This window comes from Hyposmocoma kahamanoa, unplaced genomic scaffold (assembly GCF_003589595.1).
Source record: "Hyposmocoma kahamanoa isolate Upper Pololo Valley unplaced genomic scaffold, ASM358959v1 64, whole genome shotgun sequence".
Taxonomy (NCBI): Eukaryota; Metazoa; Arthropoda; class Insecta; order Lepidoptera; family Cosmopterigidae; genus Hyposmocoma; species Hyposmocoma kahamanoa.
The window spans coordinates 10,949,973-10,971,963 of NW_020653852.1; the positions used below are offsets into that span (position 1 = coordinate 10,949,973).

General features: G+C 35.3%; 1 protein-coding gene across 2 annotated transcripts in view; it reads left to right on the forward strand.

The window, feature by feature from the left end:
• LOC113230673 (diuretic hormone receptor) overlaps window positions 1–21,991 on the forward strand; it is a 58,884-nt gene that overhangs the window by 12,834 nt on the left and 24,059 nt on the right. For both annotated transcript variants that reach the window (XM_026464705.1, XM_026464704.1), the window contains exons 3-5: window positions 6,708–6,810; window positions 12,064–12,144; window positions 21,376–21,443. In XM_026464705.1, the coding sequence (XP_026320490.1) occupies window positions 6,708–6,810; window positions 12,064–12,144; window positions 21,376–21,443 (252 nt within the window). The remainder of the gene's footprint in view (window positions 1–6,707; window positions 6,811–12,063; window positions 12,145–21,375; window positions 21,444–21,991) is intronic.

Here is a 21,991-nt window from a genome sequence, read left to right on the forward strand (position 1 = left end):
AATGTATAATAAATTACCAAGTCGTTAGTAGTATATAATATTTATAAAAAAGTGAAGACTGCTAATAGAAAAATGTCACGCTGTTTCGAAATTTATTCAGGATAATGATTTAAAAGTTTAATTCTTGATTAGAAGTTCGTCCTCCTCTCCAGTTTGCTGTGCCTTGTACAGAGTCTACAATGATTTGTTAAAATATTAACTTGTGAAACTTAACCACCTTGTGAAATATTGTAGAAAATGCAATAAAGTATTGAAATTGAAAGAGAGAGAGTTTACACTTACTATTGCAACATGACTCTGGTACATGGTTCAGAAACGACACCATGAAAACCGGTGTGCAAGCCACTCGATCACGGAGGTCGTTAAATAAGTAACATAATTAAATAGTATTAATAGCTGTACTAAACCAACAGTCATTACTTATTCTGGTTACATGGTCATAACAACATTATAAATTGGAGCTTAGTACAACAAGTAGCAGTGGAGCTCCTTATGAAAGATTTCGTCCAGAGAAATGCTGCCAACTTACCTATTTATGCCGCCCCAAGCAGTAATGTGAGCATTATTGCGTTCCAGTTTTATAGGGTAAAGATGCTGGTGAAAGTACAGGCACATGAGTCTTGTCAACTTATGTCTCAGGGTAACAGGCGCAGTGGCAGTGCGACCACGGAGGTCTTCAACTAACAAACAAAATTTACATTTAACAAAAGCCAATGATCTTTAACGTTTCAAACTTTGAATTAAAACAATCTTATTTAAAGTACATTGTTTTAAAGATTAGAATTCATATGTTTCTCTTAAAAACCGTTTGCGATTTTTGAATAAAATTTCTTAACATTCTAATTCCACCAAATGCACAACAAAACGATGTTACATGTAGATTCAAATAAATATAAAATGTGATGAGAGTTTTCAAGCTGCATAAAATAAATGGTAAGAAGGTATCTTGTACCTGGCACTATGCGGAGCTCGTTTGTGTCACAACAAATCGAGGACACTTATTCACAGAAAATAATAGAAAGGAAAAATAATTTCCAGACGGGAAATGGAATTCAGGGATTACAAAGTTAGGAACAAAATGTTCTATTCTTGAATTATACTGTACTATTCGAATTCATCAGGTTTTCCTGATAACATTATGCTCTATAGTCGAAAATGTAATAGTTAAACTATATATAATCCCACTGCTAGACACAGGTCCTCTCTCATAATGAGAGGGTTTAGGCCGTTCTCACGCATGATCAATACGGATTGGAAACTTCACACACATTATTAAATAACTTTGCAGATGTGTGTAGATTTTCTCACTATGTTCTCCTTCAGCGATAAATGCGTGGTGAATTTCAAATTCAATTTCGTACATAAATTCCGAAAAACTCATAGGTGCAAAACTCATATTTGAACCCACGACCGTTTGCTTGAGAGACGGTAAGTCAAGCCGTTAGCGCCCAGTTACACGAGGCGAAAGTTTTCGCACGTCCGCTGCGCGGCGACCACCCAGTTACCACGCCTTCATGTACATTAATGACGTATCTGATTTCTATTTACTAGGCAACAACATTTCAATTCCTCTGAATAATACAACCGCGCGGTCGCCGCGTAGACCAGTTTCAAGCCAGTCTCGCCTGCGTGCCCGGGACGCTCATTTAAGTTAAAACGTAAATGCTAAATAAATAGAGCGTATTTTGCCGTGACAGACGCACGCGGTCGCTGCGCGGCGGCAACGCGGACTCCGCTCGGCGACCGCGCGGGGTGAACGCGATGAAATTCGTCTCGAACAAATACGCTCTTAGGCTACCACGGGTATGTTTTATGTGAACCTAAAAAGATCAAAATGTCTCTATATAGAATAAATGGAAGCAGCAGCAGCCTTCTCAACGTGATTGCAAACAGACTCGACTGTCCGTATCTTGCTCATTGCGGCAGGATTCATTTAAATCATTTTAACAATTGTGCTAATTAGGATTCAATAATAAAATTTGTCTGGTGATTCGTTTGTTTGTTAAGTATAAGTCGAATTTTTTTTTTATGTTGATGATGTTATAAAATTATTAAAATGATGTTATTCTAATTTGTATGTATCTAACAATAGTATAAGTAGCTAAACTAACACCAGCGATCCAAGTTGGTACAAATAAAAAAGTTTATTATATTATATATTTTGACTTTGATATCCATACATACATAGTAGATATCTAAAGAAAAATATAATAATAGACAAAATTTATTATTAAAATTAAATACTAGAAATTTTATGACAATTTCTTCGATGGCCGCACTCCATAGCGTTTCTCATTTGAATAGCTAAATCTATCATTGAGTATCAAACCTGTTTTAACCAGTAAATTTTAATTCTACGACCGTTTTACTTTTGATATATTTTAGCACATATTAATAAAACATTGTAATCTAACCTACTGCGTTTCAACAATTACTTTTTCTTATTTATGTCATAGTCAAAATAAGATAACTGAAAGTTACTGGGTTTGTTTTTTATTAAACCTTCAATGCTCATTTTATTATTGTTATAAAGATCGAACAAATGCAATGAAAAATTCTTAGATGCGACTGGACTTGAATCAGCGACTGTTTGCTAAACCGGAACTACTGCTCGCACCAACATAGCTATAAGATCGAGTTTAATGCTCATTTTACTTTCTGTTTCCTAACCGAAAACACCCTCATAAAAGTTTAGTCAATATCAAATCAAATAACCTCTTAAAAATATATATACCATCGGGGATAATGTAAAGCCGCGTAACTAGCATTGGTAAAAGGCGCGTATCTACACAAAACCAAATTTTACAGGAAAAGGTTTTAACTTTATTACTTAATTTTTATTTCAATTGATACATAGATAGATAACACGTTTATTCAACACAGAAACAAAACATTTACAATCACTTCACAGAGTATAACATAAAAGCACATAGAACATTCATTATTAATTTTATACACATTTATATAAAACACATACTGCGAGAAAAACAAATACTGTGAGAAAAACACACAAATACTACAAGAACTGATAAAAATTTAATGTAGCTATGACTACAGTTTGTGCTTAAATGGCCCTCACTCAGCATAAATACTGTAGACCGAGAGAAGTCAAATAGTGCTGGTTTTCTGCCAGTATGTTCTACGTATGGTCCGTATGGTCTACGTATTAAAAAACTAAACCACACCAGCAATCAATCTGAAACAATAAGTAAGTATTTCATAAAAAAAATTGAACTAATTTTTACATCGAAACACAATAAACGATCGTATCGAAGCAGAAAACAAGCAATGTATCGTGCCGTGAATTCCACACTTGCTAACCGGCCGGTCACCGTATAGGTATACAAAGTTGTTTTTTTAGTTGTGTTATTTTTAATTTCTATAGGTGCATATGGTACTGCTTAGATGTGGCCGACAGTACATCCTACGTATCTTCGCGACACGTAGGGTTGAAATTGAAAGTTCAACACCGAATAGAGTACTCAACGCCTTTATTAGAATACCTAACACGAACCTCTGAGTTAGCTGAGTTGAACCAGTTGTACACACGTTCCTACAACACCGCAATACGACCTATGCTGAATACTAATTGAAGAGAGAATCTTAATTGTTGATTTAAAATACCAACAAGATCTTATTTGTACGAAAACTCAAAGTATAACATTTGCAATTCATTAGGCCGTGTACATTTCAGGCAAAACCTAAAAAATTGTTCAGTGAAATCTTTTAAAAAAATTGGTCTACAATAACAAAGCGAGATTGTCTTACTACAAATCAATGCAATTGTATGTGTGTCCGAATTTATTAAGCTCTATTAAAGGACATTAAAACGTTTCGAGTTCTTAGATTTTCGCGAGTGTTACACATAGAATATGAAACTATTTTTCCGGATTTAAATCGCGTTTATTTGTTTTTTTCAAATTACATTAAACACATTAAATCACATTAAAACGTTACTAAATCATTTATTCAGAAATGGACATGTCCACTTGCACTAAACTTAAGTACGTCTTAAACCAATGCTTGTAATGCAAAAGGCACTCTTAATACAATTAACTTAACACTCTAAATACAAACTTATCAATTTTGGAATGGAAATGGACATTAGTGTATTGCATAAAGACAAAAGTTATTAGAAAGTAACTGATTTTTTATATTAATATTGACATGAATTAATACTTGTTATACTGTGTATTTATTATATTTAACAGTGTGACATCAATGGTTATTATTTTATTGGTATCATTTGACTGATCATTATTATTCAATGAATTTCCCTATAGAATAAATAGATATTTTACCTGCCGAATCAGGTAAAATATCTATTCTATTATAAAATTATGTTCCATCTTTCATTCATCATGTTTAAATCAAATCAAATTTCATTTCATTAATAACGAAAATTATGTATCAGATTAGGTTAGGTTAGTTCTTATTTATTAGGTTAAGTTATTTCTTTTTTATATTGTATACGTATTTATCAGAGAAACACCAAAAAAAGCAATATTATTTATTATCAGGCATATGTTATCAGGCAAGTGTTTGCGCTCTACCTATTTAGGGCGGTTGACTAATTATTTTTTTCTGTGTTGTGTCCAACTGTTTTGTAATTTCAATTGAACAACGGGTTGTCGGTAATAATTATTTCCAACTAAGTTGGACTACGAACCCATTCCTTAGAACCGTGGTCCAACTGCTTTATCTCATTGAATTGGTGCATACTACAAATGTATAATTCTATATCGATGACCTCGATGGCGCATCAGTGTGCCTGTGGGCGATGGATGAGGTGGTCCCGGATACCATTCAGTGGAACCAATTTGGGTAATATTTATTTCTAAATTGGTTCTATTCTGGGTGTTCTAGTGAGCGCCCCGGATAGTTAGTTTCGTTGCTCTGGTACCAAGTAGTGTCTGTAGTGTGGTTCTGCGCAGTGCTAGATTTCCTATCTTTAAAAAAAAATTAAAATTTTATGAAAAAAAAATTATGAATAAAAATGAATTTTTACGTTCCTTTTCGTAATGTCGTTTAAATGGTTTAAAAACGCCAGAATTTAATCACCTGAAAATAAATTCTCAAAATCAAATAGAGCTACTCGTGAAAGCGTTCGTTCAGGGAAGTACTGCCACCTTACCTATTTCTGTCGCCAAGCAGTAATGTCTACATTACCGTGTGACGTTTTTGAAGAGTGAGGTTGCTGGTGAAATTACAGGCACATGAGACTTGTCGACTTATGTCTCAGACTGACGGGCGCAATGGCAGTGACCCTCAAGTTTTTGCGATTTAAAGTTCCGAGTGGCAATGTAACTGTTATGGACAGGCGTGTAGCTTACCATAAAGTGCACGACTTGCTCGTCCCGTCACTTGATATAATAAAAAAACTCGTGTACTTTAAAAAGTTTTAATTCATAATAAAATGTGAGATTTTATAAAAATAATTGTGATGTAAATGATCAGACAAATCAAAAATTATATTTATTGAGAGAGAACCCGGGTTAGGTTACCGGTAAGACAAATTTGGGAAACGTACTTATCAAAATTAATAACGCAATAACGCAACGCTGTGATCCCATAGTGCAGGGAATTTACTAGTTCGAGATCTGATCATTTGTTGTTTCATGCCAGTTCGGCCCACATAGTGATTTATTTTTAACCAATACGATAAGTAGAGTAAGAATAGAGTTTGGGGAACTGTTCGTCCAGAGAACTACTATCACCTGACCTATATCTGTCGCCAAACTTCTGCAACTTGTCACAGGGTGACGGGCACAGCGGCATTGCCCCTCAGAACTTTTGAAGGGTAAGGGTGCCGATGAAATTACAGGAACGAACGCAGTGGCCTGATCATGTGGCAGTCGCAAAGATCTGATTGCGATTTAAAGCTCTGAGCAATACTGCAACTGTTATGGACAGACGTGTCGTTTACCACAAGGCATACGATTTGTTCGTCCCGTCACTTAGTGTCTTTAAAAAAAAACTCTTACATTGTATGGCAAGTAAAAAGAAATTGGAGAAATATGATTAAATAAATAAATATAAATATTGGACAACATCACATGCGTTGCTTTGATCACAAAGTAAGTAGCCAAAGCAAAAATAGACGCCTTGACGGCGAGTTGCGGACACCAGCCCGTTACACCAAGTACCAAGTACCAAGTAGCCAAAGCACTTGTTTTATGGAAATCGGAAATAACGACGGTACCACAAACACCCACACCCGAGACAATATAGAAAACTTAGTTTTCGACTCGTAGACCCGGCCGAGGATCGAACCCTCCCTGCTCCCCGACACACCATGAAAACTGGTGTGCAAGTCATTCGACCACGGAGGCCGTCATATTTGTTTATATTAAAGGTTAAATAAAAAATATACAGGTTGTATACGTCTAATTTTCTCCACAATATAACAGAGATAATAATGAGCCCTCGGAACAAAAAACTGTAGGCGCAGTGACATAGCTCTGAATTTTGTACAGTCAACAACACGCCGAGTTTTACATTTTAGATTTTGACTATTTTTATCATAAATCCTGAATAATGTCAACTTAAACGCAGAGGACAGCTATTGTGATACTTTGGTAGACAAAGGCCCTTAAATGGCTTGGATTTTTTTTGTATAAAGCCCGGTTATTGGCTGTATAATAGATGTAGACACAGTTGACTGTATTGAAACATAATTTTATAGATAACAATTGTCTATTTCACAGAACTGGTCAGAGGAGTCTCACCCGGATCAAACTTCGTGCATGATCATGATAATATGCATGCACTACTTCTACCTCACCAACTTCTTCTGGATGCTTGTTGAAGGTAAATATTGATTACTTACTACATATGTATCAAAAACGATGGTGTCTCCATTGGAGAATGGTTGCTTCTTCGACAGTTTAAATATTTGTGGAGGCATGTTATAATTAATAATAAAAAAAAACCTACCTCAAAAGTTTGTGGAATTGGAATCTATTTGCCAAATGTTATTGAAATGGGTTAACGCAAAGTGGGTGAAATGCAATAGCCGGATTCATTCCCTAATTTTCCTCCGTTAAAGGATAATTTCCAACCCAAAAAGTATAATTGGAAGCGGTTCACAAAGATCTGAGTAAACGTGTAACATACACACAAAAAAATAAAAAATACAGTCGAATTGAGAACCTCATTTGAACATTTGACTTCTATCGCACCCGATGAAAGTGACCGTGAGGTCGACGATGAAACAATTTATGCCTATTCACTCTCACCTTAAAAAGGCCTAAGTGAAGCGTTAGGTAATAAGTCTGCGGTGAAGGAATTCCACTTCAAAATAGTACGCCAATGTAATGCGTGGGAGATGACACTGCATGAGAATTCTTGGTATAAGTCCTAAGAACTCCAGTCTACGTGTAGTGAGATTTAACACACAATGCAACAAGAGTTTTGTTTCTGGGTTGATTTCTTCTTCTTCTTCTTCACAGTGGTAGTGCCCCTCAGATCTGCCACCAGGTCCACGACTTATTCGTCCCGTCATTTGATATTATAAAAATAAAAATAAAACATAAAAGGCATTATATATATAGGCAGGCATACATTTTATTTCCCGGCAGAAACTTTGCTTTAAGCTTAGTAACTTTATTTATCTTATATTCAATATTATTGTTTGTGTTAGTGACGATCATATTATCTCTTGACATTGTATTTTGAATTGTAATATTGTGACATTGATAATATTACATAAATGATTCTATTCTATTCTATTCATTAATGGCAACGTCCAAATTTTCGGGTTTCTCTTTATTGAAAGAAAAAAAGGGTGCATTATATTTTAGAAATGTGTGGATTCGCGAGGTTATGTGAATACCACTATACAGTTATGTATGTAAATAGGCTGCGATGACCACAAAACCGAACTTGCTGCACAATTAATAATAATAATAATAACTCACACACTGAACATAGCCCCGCACTACGGAAACCCTGGGGGTCTCCGTCAGACATCCGTCCGAAACAATTACTGCCAAATAAGCAATACTTGACTAAATGAAAAGACGCGTGATGCGAATGAAGCTTCGTACTCGATACTTGTCTTTTAATTTTGTCGAATATTACTTATTTGACAGTAATTGTTTCGGACGGATGTCGGACGGAGATCGAAAGAAGCCCCCCTTTATCGCGGGTGCCATGGACATACACACACATAGACAACCACAAATTACACCCAAACTCACGAGAGAAATAAGTGTAGGCCTTATAAATAATTCTCCCAGTCTGGGAATCGAACCTGGAACCTCTGCGTGGAAGTCCGAATGTAACCGTTCGGCGACATGGTAACCGTTCGGCCACGGAGGCAGTTAATTAATTAAACAGAAACCAATATTGTCAAACCAGAAACAGAACCTGTCTGAAAATTTGTTTCATGATGTAATCGAAACCTTTTAATTTAATTTCCAAAATACGTACATTTTGTTAAATATTTTGTAGCAATATCTGTTCCTAACAATGAAGAAAAACACATTGAGCCAGTGTGGCGAGCTATGATGACCTAAACATTCTGATCTTACATGATACCCGTACCTATCAGTGGGACGTAAAGGGTTAATGATGACATAATAAATAGCATCCCCAGAATATTTGACGCTTTCGTACACATAACATAGGGAAATTATTCAGTTTGCGATCAGCGCTTCGACCAGGAGCAAACTGTGACAGTTGCCGCTAACGCCCGCGTAAATTATTTCACAATTTTGTATGGCTAATTAAACAGCGTCCCTAGCGGTCACAAAAAGAAACAACATTTTGTACACAAATAATTTACGCGGTCGCTAGCGAGAATTGTCACTGTAATCTCATGATAGAGGAACAGGATATCAATGTAATTGACGTTCGGGCATGAAAAAATTTACGTTTTAGCTACAGATACATACTAGCTCGAATAGAACACTCATGGAAATATTTAGATGAAAGTCAAAGTAGATTGAATTATGTTCATATTATTATAATGTTCATAATAATATGAACCAACGTAACTCAAAAGCGATAGAATTGGGAAAATCCAATTTGTAAATTCAAAACAAATTCTAAATTCATCTTGTTGCAAATAATGAGATTATTTTTAATTACACGTAAGAATTATTTATATACTTATAGACGAAAATTTATTGTATATTTTCAGTATTTTTTTTCGAACTTTCAAAACGTGTTTTCTCAAGTCCATCACTTTTTAGTTACGACAAAATCAAAACACGTTTTGGTTAATTGTGACCAGTGGTTCAGGAAAAAGGAAATAAAAGTAGTAAACTGAAAATCTACTTTTTTTTCTACTTTTTCAAAACGATGATAGTGATACATTAATATATCTTCAACAAAACAAATGATATATGGTTGAAAAGAAAAAGGTCTTTATTTTGCACTTTTCGTATTCAAATTACGCAAAATTGCGCTATTATAATATTTCCCTATTGTAATAGTGACGAAATTCATAAAGTAAGATGGAAAAGGAAAATTGACAAAATAGCTTTTTAAAAAGCGCACATGCCATGACAATGTATTATACTTAAAAAGTAGATAATTATACTACTGGCGTCGTAAAGATTTGAAAATGTCTAATTGAATCTTCTTGCCATCAGTCTGCATCGAGCAAAATGACGAACGTGAAAATTGTGAAAGTGCATCATTTTATTACAATTTCGAGAAAGATGCTGTCGTGTGTGTTTGGAAAATGTGTAATTACGATGTTAAAGTAAATAAAACTCAAGCAATCACACACCACACGTAAGCTAGAAAAATATTAAATATATTTCAATTATTTTTGTGTTTATTCTTGTAAATGTTGGTCGCTAATTGAAGATTCCCTGAACGCTATAAGTTGGGCTCTTTCAAGGCCAGACTGCATAGACATTATTTAGCTATGTATGTTACATCGTCGATCTCATTGTGACTTTCCATCGGTTGAGATGGAGGTCGTCATTCTTTTAATAAAAATATGAAAAAAAAATAGGTATAGTCAAATTTCTTCAGCGAGTGTGTGACGACCTTGATGGACCAACGGTTTTTACTGTAGACACTCGATGAGGAGGTCCCGGGTTCGTTTCCCGGTAGGTCCAATTTGGGAAATGAACTTCTCTAAATTGTTTCTTGTCTGTATGTTACGGGCAGTACCCCTTAGTGAATTTCGTTACTCTAGTACTCATAGTGCAGGGGATTCTCTACTTTTAATAGGATCATTGGTGTGGTTGTTTGAAAAAAAAACGTATTACATACTTTCCTTTTCGAAATGTTCCTTCTGTTCCATAAAGTCATAATCTATATATTGCCGGGGGGCAATGCACTTGACGCACAATCTTTAAAAGAAGGCTATATCTTGTACAAAAATATTTAATAACTTACCATAACGACTTGTTCGTCTCGTCACTTGATATTATAAAAAAAACTTAGATTCTTTTCTCTCTTCTCTTATCTTTTTGTAATACATCAACGTATTTTGTAAACATGTGCAGTTTCTATGGGTTGCGCGACAGATTTCAAACGTCGATTACTATGAACGCTATACATATAATATATTGCGTGTAAGATCATTGGCTGGTGCCAAATATTACTATATTATACTTGGTATGAAAACAGTATACTAGTTTTATTTTGTACGTTCTTTTTTAACCCACTTCAAAAAAAGGAGGAGGTTCTCAATTCGACTGTATGTTTTTTTTAACCGACTTCAAAAAAGGAAGAGGTTCTCAATTCGTCTGTATGTTTTTTTTTTTGTATGTATGTTACGCGATAACTCCGTTATTTGTGAACCGATTTTCATGATTCTTTTTTTATTGGAAAGGGGGTACTTCCATAGTGGTCCCATTTCATTTAGAAGAAAATCATCCACCTCGAAGGGTGGCTGTTCACGCATGAAGATTCATTTTTTTTTTTTTTTTTTTTTTTATAATACCAAGTGACGGGACGAACAAGTCGTGAGCCTGGTGGTAAGCTACACGCATGCCCATAACAGTTGCAGTGCCACCAAGAGCTTTAAATTACAAAGATCTTGGGGGCACTGCCTCTGCGCCCGTCACCCTGAGACATAAGTTGACAAGTCCCATGTGCCTGTAATTTCACCAGCACCCTTACCCTTCACAACCGGAACACAGTAATGTGACCATTACTGCTTGGCGGTAGAAATAGGTAAGGTGGCAGTACTTCCCTGGACGAACCTTTTCACAAGGAGCTCTACTGCTACTAAAATTTTTATTTATTTTTTTATTTTTATTTATTTATAAATAGCGCCTAACTTTAATTTAGGTGCAATTACTTTAATGGTTGATTTTGCTAGTTCTCCAATTCAAGGCGTTTTTCTCTCAATATACTTTGAGTAGTAAGAACCGATTTTTATTATCTCCAGTGTCAAGTTCTGTGTAGTGGCGAACTAGGGGATATTTCAATAAAACTTAGCAAATAGACGTAATTCCACGTACTTTTGAAGTCAGTTTTTTTAGTACTCTGTACTGATCATTTGTATGTATGTTACGCGATAACTCCGGTATTTGTGAACTGATTTTCGTGATTATTATTTTGTTGGAAAAAGGATACCTCCATAGTGGTACCATTTAATTTTGAAGAAAATCATCTACCTCTAAGGGTGGCTGTTCGTTCATGCATGAAGATTCATTTTTATAAATAGCGCCTAAATTTTATTATAAGGAGCAATTATTTTAATGGTTGATTTTGCTATGGAGAATAGCAATTCAGGGCGTTTTTCTCTCTCAATATACTTTGAGTAGTGAGAACCGATTTTTATTATCTCCTGTGTCAAGTCCCGTATAGTGACGAACTAGGGGATGAATCCGGGTTTGTTCACTTTCCGGTAACCGATTTCAATAAAACTTGGTAATTATATATAATTCCACGTACTTTTGAGGTCGGTTTTTTTAGTACTCTGTACTGAGATTATTTAAAATTTATTTTGTCAATTTCCCAACAATGATTCTTTTGCATTTAGATTTCGAAGAATTCGCTTTATTACTAAGGTGCTGCATAGTAGGTTCCTTGCCAATTTCACACTTAATGCAGGGAGTTAAATCTACAATTTCGATTGTTCCTTTTCAGGCCTTTATTTATATATGCTGGTTGTGGAAACATTCACAGCCGAAAACATCAAGCTCAAAGTGTACATCACAATCGGTTGGGGTAAGCAAATTGAACACAAATTATTTCTTGCGCCTTTTACTCGTGTTGTTTGCCACTAATTCGCTTCTATTATGTAATAATTTACAAAATATTGTAGTACTTATTATAGTCATAGTAATACTATGGCTAAAACAGCTTCAGGAGGGCAGGTAAAGGAGGTTCTATTTGATAACATAGAACGCTAATGTAAGACTCTAGCTGTACAGTACAACATGCTTGCGTGCAGATCCTCGGGGTGTAGTGGCGATGTCAGGGTGACGTTGTTTAGGGCATATTGTTTATGTTTCTATACAAATGTTAATTCTGGAGCATTCTGGAGCTGCAGCTGCACTTCTAAATATTGTATGAAAACTAGTAGCCGCGCGGCTGCTGCGCCACAACAACGCTTCTATAAGCGTCCAATTTAAAGGCGGCCTTAGAGTGTAGTATAATGATGTATACCGCATTCTAATGGATCAGCCAAGATACTGCAGCGCATCGAACATATTCGCCGAAGCCGGAGTTCCTGATTTTTGCGCAATAATAATCAGACAACGAGATTCTCCGTACACTCTCAGAGTCGTATTCTAGAACTCTACTCAATGCTCAAGTCAGGATTGCACTGGAAACACAAGCACCGGAAATACGACCCTAATAGCAGGGACTTGAGTAGAGTGCTTTAAACCATACTCAAATCCTGACTTGAGCATTGAGTAGAGTTCTAGAATACGCCTCTCAGAGCACTAGAACAATACCTTTTCTAAATACTAGATTATCGTACATCGTTATGGGAATAAGAAGTGACAGGCTTGTAGTTTGTAATTTGATATGGGTATCTACCTGTCAATAAATTATTATTATAGACTCGTTCATAGAGGTACAATATATAATATGATGATAGCAATGAAATTGTAATCTATAATATTATGATTAATTTATTGAATATTATAACGTTTTACTATTATATATTATTTTTGTGAAAATACTCCACTACTTTGTTATTATTACTGACTACAGCCAAGTGTTACTGACACAAAGAACGAACACAAAGACAAATTCCTTCGTTCTAACTGGACTCGAATAATTTTTGCCAGTTTTTACAAAGCAGTTGAACTGCTTTGAAAAAACTGACCCTAGTTCTTTGAAACAAAGTTTGTTTTCTTTTTCTTATGGTTCCACTGACACAAAAACTGACCCTAGTTCTTTGAAACAAAGTTTGTTTTCTTTTTCTTATGATTCCACTTTTCGATTAATAACATTACTTACTTTACAGTAAATCTCTGGTTCAACCATCCATAGTTCGTTAAAACGCCTTCCAAGAAAAATGTGTTTCTTGATTATCCTTATTTCAAGTTACAACGTTAAAAGTTAACGAACGTTTCATTTTCTCCTAAATTAATTATGTCAATACTTAAAAAAAATCAATGATAAACTTTTTTTAGGAGACATCATTTGATAAGTGTTAAATTTTAGCCAAGGAGAACATTAACAAAGTTATAAAAATTAAAATTATAGATAAAGCGGTAGAAGTACAATTACAGCAAAATATAAGACTTTATCTATGAGAAAACAATTGTGTAAAATTGTCTAATGTCAGACAGACACTCCATAATTAGTAACGCATTTTTTAAACCTGGTATGTTTAAGAGTGCTTACACACGGTGACATTTAGCAGCGATGGAAACGCGCATTCGTGAAACGCGCGATTGCATCGCTACGCTTGCGATTGCATCGATACAAACGCACGATTGTATCGATACAAACGCACGATTGCATCGATATAAACACACGATTGCATCGATGCAATCGCCTTTAAATCCCAAGTGTAGCGAAGCAATCGCGCGTTTGCATCGATGCAGTCGCGCGCTTGCATCGCGTTTGCAAGGCTGGAAGAGGTGCCAAATTGATGAATTAGGCTGTTTTTTATTAAATGCCTGATAACATTAATGGTCCAATAATCACAAAAAATATGTGATTGCTAGTAGTCCTTATATAATTGATTGCATTGAGCAAAATTATAGTTTATTATGCACATTTCTACGAAATAAAAGCCTTCAAATTGAATAAAAACCAATTCTCTTTACATGTAAACATGCGTTGTTTATAAATTTTACACGAAAAAATAGACAATTTAATTTCGGATAGAATGTATTGTTTACTTATTTTAAATTATATAGTTCAGAAGTTAAGTGTTATTTGAAAAAAATAATTCCTTTCCACCCGCGAGCTCTGCGCAGTACTACGCTCAGTCGCCTTTCAGGCTTTGCGACGGGTAGACTACGTGTCTATTTTTGAGCGGGTTTATGCCACAAAAAATTGTGTTTTTAATTAATTTCACTTTTATTTGTTTTAAATTTAGTTTGTATATATACATTTGACTTTGTTTTTATATTTAATATTTTATAAATTAGTTATTTCGTTATATTTACATTGAATCTTTTTTAATCACTGTCTAAGACTAGACAATATAGATATACCGATATAAAAATAAATCTAAGGTAAAGCGCAGAATTTGTACATTATGCATGCAAATAATATGGCACGGCATGAGAAGGATCCAGGTTCGATTGCCGGCAGAACCAAGTAAGGAAATGAACTTTTCTAAAATGGTTTTATTAGCCTAGTGTTCTGGATAGTGTCGCGGAGTGATTTTCGTAACTCTTGGTCCCGGGTTTGATTCCCGATAAACCAATTTGGGAAATGAACTTTTCTAAAATGGTTTTGGCCTTGGTGCTAGTAGCGCCGCGGATTCAATTCCGTACATCTTGGCCCCCTCGATCAATTCCCGGTAGAACCAGTATCAGAAATGAAATTTTCCTAAAATGGTTTTGGCCTACTAAGTGTTCTGGGTAATACCGCGGAGTGTATTCCGTAGCTCTTGGTCCCGGGTTCATTTCTGTTGGACCACCAAGAGCGTCTTATTTGGACTTTATATGTACTTATATATTATTTGTATATAACACGAACACCCATTCGTAAAGCAGATTCCCGTGAGAAGAAATATTAACTTTATTTAGCACACATGAATTTCTATATTGTATCTGCAAGTTTACCCTAAGTAGTCCAATGTCGATCAACCAATGTTTACCTTTTAAAGAAATATACCTTATTGTTGAGAAGCCTAGTCACATTTTGTAGTGCCTGTGGTGGCACAAGCTGGTAACGTCAAACTGCGCCGCGCTGCACCGCGGCACACAAAGACATACCCACTTTATTTACTAGAAATGAAACTATACTGCATTGCATTTTCCGCCCACCGCCGCTTGCTGCAGTTTTGTTTTAAAGAAAATAGAAAACAAAGAAAATAAAACCACCACTGATCCAGAAAATATCGCAAATATTTCCATCAGTTAAAAAGAAATTAGTCGTATTGGTCGTAATCACTTTTATTTTATTGAATAAATAATACATAAAAGTTATACTTTCAATGACGCATAATTAATTAGTAAATTTCGACATTTGTTAAATGCATTTAAAATATAGCTAATAAAAGTATTTGTTTTAATTTTACTACTCTTTTCTACTTCTCCTTTATAGTTGTTGGTTGATAGGATGTAACGATCGAATCATTGCAAGATTTACCTAATACTTTCACTATTTACGCTATTACGGTTTTGACCCTAAAATATTATGTAATGTTTATTTTTACGATTTTTTATTCTCGAATGTCTCTGAGGGAACAACAACGTAGGTATAGATTGCAAAAAAAAAACACGTATGACTCTTCTGTATTCTAATTTACAACTTATCTTTATTTGACTTTGTGTAAGTACAAGCGAGCGGTCGATAGATGGCGTATGAAATTGTTACTACTGCTTAGAGGTCAAATCGTGAAAGTCATTCGCGGCTGTTCAAGCTATAAAACCGCGCGTGTGTGTAAAGGTAGGCGATTAACGACTACACCGCTACAGCATCGCGTTGGCATGGCTGCTAAAAGTAGCCATATGTAACCGCTCTACAAGTCCATTTGATTTGACATTTAAAGTCAAGTTTTCGAAACGACTCAGCTCTGGAATGTATGCACTTAATAAATTAAGTACAAACCTTTACATTGGTTTATTTTTAACCCCCGAAGCTAAAAGAGAAAAGTTATAAATTGAAGTATAAGTCTGTCTTTTTTTACGGTATAAAGTGACGGAACGAACAAGTCGTGCGCCTAGTGGTAAACTACATGCCGGTCTGCAATGCCAGTCAAAGGTTTAAAGTGCAAAGATCAGAGCTGCACTGTCACTCTGAGACATAAGTTGACAAGTGCCATGTACCTGCACCAATGCAAATTTGGGGCCTATAAGCCTATATTCAGCAGTGGACGTCTTTTGGCTGAAATAATGATGATGATGAACTATTTTCACAGTCTCATGGAAAACGACGTTTTGCTTTGTGGTTGTGGCATCGAAATTGTGTCGATTCCTTTATCCCATAAAAGCACGTTGTTGGGCAGTTTAGAAAGCAGAATAATATTTTTTATGGAAAATAAATAGACTATTATCATAGTATAATAGGGCAAGAATGATAACTCCATACAAATGTAGCAGCGCGTCTTGTATGTGTGCACGTAACCCGCGCCGTGTACGGACGCACACATTCGCATAATCTCACTGCTCACTTGCGTTGCATAACAATTATAGAACTAAAGCGATTGCTCCGTGTTTAAAAAATGACATTAAAAACAGTTACGTGTTTATTGCTAGTGTTTTTGGTTGTTTAAACAAGAGTGCATTCATAATCCATAATCAAAATACCAATCCGCGATGCTGGTATTAAAATATCAATACGTAAATATTACGCATTTAACAAAAGTAAATTTAACATAGAAGAAGAATACTGTGATGACGACCTTAATTTTTTCAAATTATTTTTATAACCCCTACGCTCCGAACGGGCGGGAGTACCCCTACTTGCTCTTATTATACAAATGCTTATGTAAGACATAAGTACTGTTACTGAATTATCAATTCTTTGCAGTTGTCTTCACAAAGTCACAAATTCAATTAAGGGACTATGCTTAAGCTTCTATAACAAAGTTTTGCCGTTTAAGTACGAGGTTTAAAAGTATAATGTAAAAACACCTTTATACACAAGGTTATTACGCAACGTCTGCTTACTTGGATAACATAAATCCATGGAAGTAATCCGTTTGGCTTTTTCAGACTCTTGATGGGTATTTGAAATAAATAATCTGTAAATAATCTGAATTTTGAATTTAAAATTAATACAAAGCTCACACAGAAAAATTCCTTTGATCTGACAGGAGTCAAACCTGTATACAAGTAGGTGGACAACTTAAACTAGTGTCACTTTGCCAATGTGGAGTGGCCTTAGACTGGCGTACAGACATAGGTTCGAGACACGCAAAATAGGCGCTTTGTCGTCGAGTTGCGGAAACCAGCCCGTTGCACCAAGTACCAAGTACCAAGTACATAGGTTCGAGTCTTGTCATATCGAAGGAATTATTCGTTGTTTTCGACCTTTATAATAATATTTATTACAAACTAGTGGAGTGATTTCACAAAAAACCAATTAATCATGATATATTTAGGATATTCAATAACCAGGTCGAAATAGTGAATATATTCACTTAACTCGTTGTAAGTCAGTGTTATCGACTATGAAATCTAGAGAACTATGCGCTTTCATTAAAGGACTCCGCTTGTACATGATCCACAACTCTAACAAAGAATGTAAGGCATTGTTGGGACGATGTGATTTATGAATACGAGATTTCGCACCGATGGGTTTTCCCAAGTTAAGCGTGGCGCAAAAAAATTACTTGATCTCCACGCTATTTATTTGGTCCCTTATAAAGTCACACTCAATGTTGAAAGTGCACAATGTTGCTCAGGATTTTATTACCGTTGTGACTTTATTAAAGATCGAGTATGGCGACGATTTACATGCAACGGTGATATCATGCGAATACGATTAACCTTTCTTGTTATGAGTATATTGTACAGGGCGCTACACTTAGGGCGCCTTCAAATAGACGCTTATAGAAGCGCTACATTGACACCACTGTGGCGCTGCAGCCACGCCACTACTAATTTTCATACAACATGCGCTTCTAACGCAGTTGCAGCTGCTCCAGTGTTGAGAAACGCACACGCCACTTTTGCAGTCACAATTAGTGAACTGAAACTTATTGAAACACTACAGACGAGCGACTGTCGGGTCACTACAACGCTTCTACAAGCTTCTAATTTGAAGGCGTCCTTCATGGATAACGCTGAGGAGCTTCGCAACACTGTTTTTTCAAAACATTATTTTACGTTTGAGATAACAAGCGTCTTAGACTTATTATGTCAATAGGCAGACCCTGGATTCGACGAGACATCAGCATTTAATATTCCATTTCTTTTTATCTACATAAACTAGAGTCACCAGAGCACCGAGCTCAAACATTTGGTTTGGTTACATACAAGGCTATAGTAAAAATTTACTTCGGATATTTAACATTCGGTTTATAAACTGGTTCTTGTTTACATTTCACGGGTTACATATTTTTTATCGCTGTTCGGATTTTATGTAGATGCTTTGCGGAAGTCGTAAATGTAAGGAATCGTAAAACGAATATCGTTGCCATTGCAGAGACATCCTGTATTTGCCAACTATGGGCACAGCTCATTTCTTTGATTACCCAAAATAAGGTAGCTTAACAACAGGGTATCCGGGACTCGTACTTTGTGGTAATGACAGCCATATTAATTGAAATTGACTATCACTTTGATTTCAATTTATTCACTGACGAAACAAAAGGCAGTATAGTTAAGTAATAAGCAGTTACTCGTTGTTCTAAACTTGGCCCGGTCTGGCTGTTTATATAACGCTACCGTTTACGCATTTATGTTTCCGCTTGCTGAAAATATCTATCTTGTCAAAAGGGTACCTTAATTTTATTGTCTTTAGCAAGGATGCTTTGTCATTTTCTACGCTAATGTGTGGGTATAGAATAATTTTCTTATTAACCTTCGTATACCCGCGCATTGGTCTCTCAGACCGATGATTGTCGTTTGCCGTGTTTTTTTTTTGAAATGGAAAACGTTAGAGCTTTGGGCTCACTGCTAGCTGCATGATTCGTGGCTAACTTCATGTCAGCGTAACAGGAATATTTGTGCATACAACACGTGTACCTATACAGGATACCGCTCGATCCCTAAGACCGACGCGGGTATAGGTGTCACAGTTTTAGGTAATTAATATTTTTAGTATTTCCTATATTTATGTATTATTTTTAACTATCAATGAGTTATGCATTATGTATTATGTTTGTAAATTATTTTAGGTTATATTTTATAACGTCAATGTGTATGAGGAACGCATGAGAAGGACCGCATTTTAAAAGCGACATTTAATTTGATATTTACCATGAGCTTTTCGGTGAGGAAAACATCGTGATGAAACTTGCACGTCGAAGAAGGTTCACAACGCTCTGAAAACGTGTGACGTCCCCAACCCGCTTTGAGAGAATTATGGCTTAAACTCTCGCCTAAGAGAAGACCCGTGCCCAGCAGTGGGATGCACAAATGGATTAACGATGATTATGAAACATACCCTCTTTTGCTTTAACTTACTTTTGAGCACCGTACGCAATGTAAAAATGATGAAATAAACGTACATTCTATAATTTCACTGAAACTCTTTCCCTCGCAATTTGTTTCATTCAGTTTCGGTTTACTACTTCCAATTCCATTTTGGTTGAGCTTAAGTCCGGAGACGTAATGAAATGGGTTACAACGATACAGGCTGTTAGGCAAAATACTACAAACATTTAGGGAATGGCAAACAGCCTGCTCATCGCGTAAGGCGAAAGTCGTCCTGATGCCATTGTAGCTTTTTAAACTAATTTTTATAAAATTTGTGATCGTGCTTCCATTTAAACCACTAAGTTTCATTTCCCAGAATTGTCTATCAAACTTTTAAAATTGAAAATTAATTAACTGCGTAGGACACACCTCCTACGCAATTAATTAAATTTAAATTTTAAACTGTTTATTTCGAAAGATTACACAAGTTATTTCACATTAGTAAAGTTAAAATTTTTATATTCAAAGTATGTACCTTAGTAAATCCCAAACACAGCAACACCTTAACATTATTACTTACTCCAAAATTTTGTCAAAATTTATTTATACAACTCTTATATAATATTACTCACTAGCCAAGTGTCGTGTAATCAATCTGGTACAGATTCTTTTATTTGTTGGTTCTAATCTTTGTACTAACCCCTTTGGTACCCTATTTAACACATCTGGAAGTTCAAATGACCATATTTTTAGTTTAGTTAGCCGGCTAAATAGTTAATAAGAAAAAAGTAAAAACTTGTAAAATTAAAATCACTTTACTTTCTGACATCTTAATTTAACTTTACGTTCTGTTTGCGGTATTAAATAACACCAGTATTTTGCAGTAGGTATTTTCCTAATACCCAATACTTTTTCCCATCTTTACTTTAATCTGTACTTAGTAACTGTGCCTCGTAAACATTTTATTAGGATTTTATGAATACTATATTAGCCTCTTTACCTGCTGTATTATATCGCTTATCCACTTTTAATGTAAGACCTTTTTCACAAAATCTAGGACCGAGTATATTCTTATAATAATACAGACTCATAAAAAATACAAAGTCAGTAGTTTAAATACATAGTATGTTTATTGTCTTGTTCCACATACACATACATTAGCACGAACGCAAAATATAATACAAAAAATGGAATACAAACACACAGAAATAAAGATTAGCAATAGGAACAAAACAAACGAACAGCTATAAATTTAATTAAAATGCGTTAAAAGAGACAGCGCCTAACGAAAAGTAATCAACAGCGTTCGAATATCGCCTCCAGTGCAAGAACAAGATCCGTCAATGTGTAGCTTGATGTATGTTTTTTGTACTCAAACAGAAAATCAGTTAGACGGTCCACATGGAAGGAATATGGTAACTGCTGCCTACATACATTTAAAATACTAAAGAATAACCTTAATATCGCGTAGGCGTTGCCGACCGCAGGAAATATGACCACCAGTCTACATTTTTCAACATGGCAACCGGACTGGTCCCTTCAAACCTAAAAATTATCCATTTATCTTGTCCTGTAACTTGCTTGTACCGATTATAGTACCCTTCTTCCCGTAAACGTAGGGAGGGGCACTATAATCAAAACTTAGACAAAAGATATGGACCTGTAATGTATCTTATCCGAGTAGCTTATTTTTAGATTTAGAGAGCAGATAATTACGTTAATCAAATTTCAGGAGCACCAGGCATCTTTATCACGATATGGGTGATATGCAGATGTTTCGTCCCTTCAGAAGTGGAAGGGGTAAGCGGCTTCCAGTATATTATTATCAAGCCATATAAAACTAACTATATATAGTTTGTACATACAAATAAAGAGCAGTGAAAGCCCAGTGAATCTATCAGCGGATTCGACACGTTGCCACCTTAAGAGTCTATACTACCTCAGCTGAAATTCAAATTTTTCTCGCACTAGCACGGTTCATTTTGCTTGGGTCGAACGGCAGGAACACTGGTTTTTTTTTACAAAGGAATTTAAAGCCATTCGAAAAATTAAATCGTGTAATATACGTGTTCTATTTAATTCAGTTCACATAAAAAAGAATCATTTCTTATGTGTAAAGTGCTTATAACGGTATTCTCGTAAAATTTCGAGGTAAGTTTGTGTTGTTTTATCATGAAAATTTTTAGTGTTTTTTTTTTTTAATTTTTTTGTTTGTGTTTTCACACCGTATAGTAGTCCGTGTATATACTCAATTTAACTATATATTTTTTCCAAAGTGATTCAACATGATTTTTCGCTGTTATGCGGAATCAATCAAAGCCATGTGATGTAATGTAGACTCTTAAGGA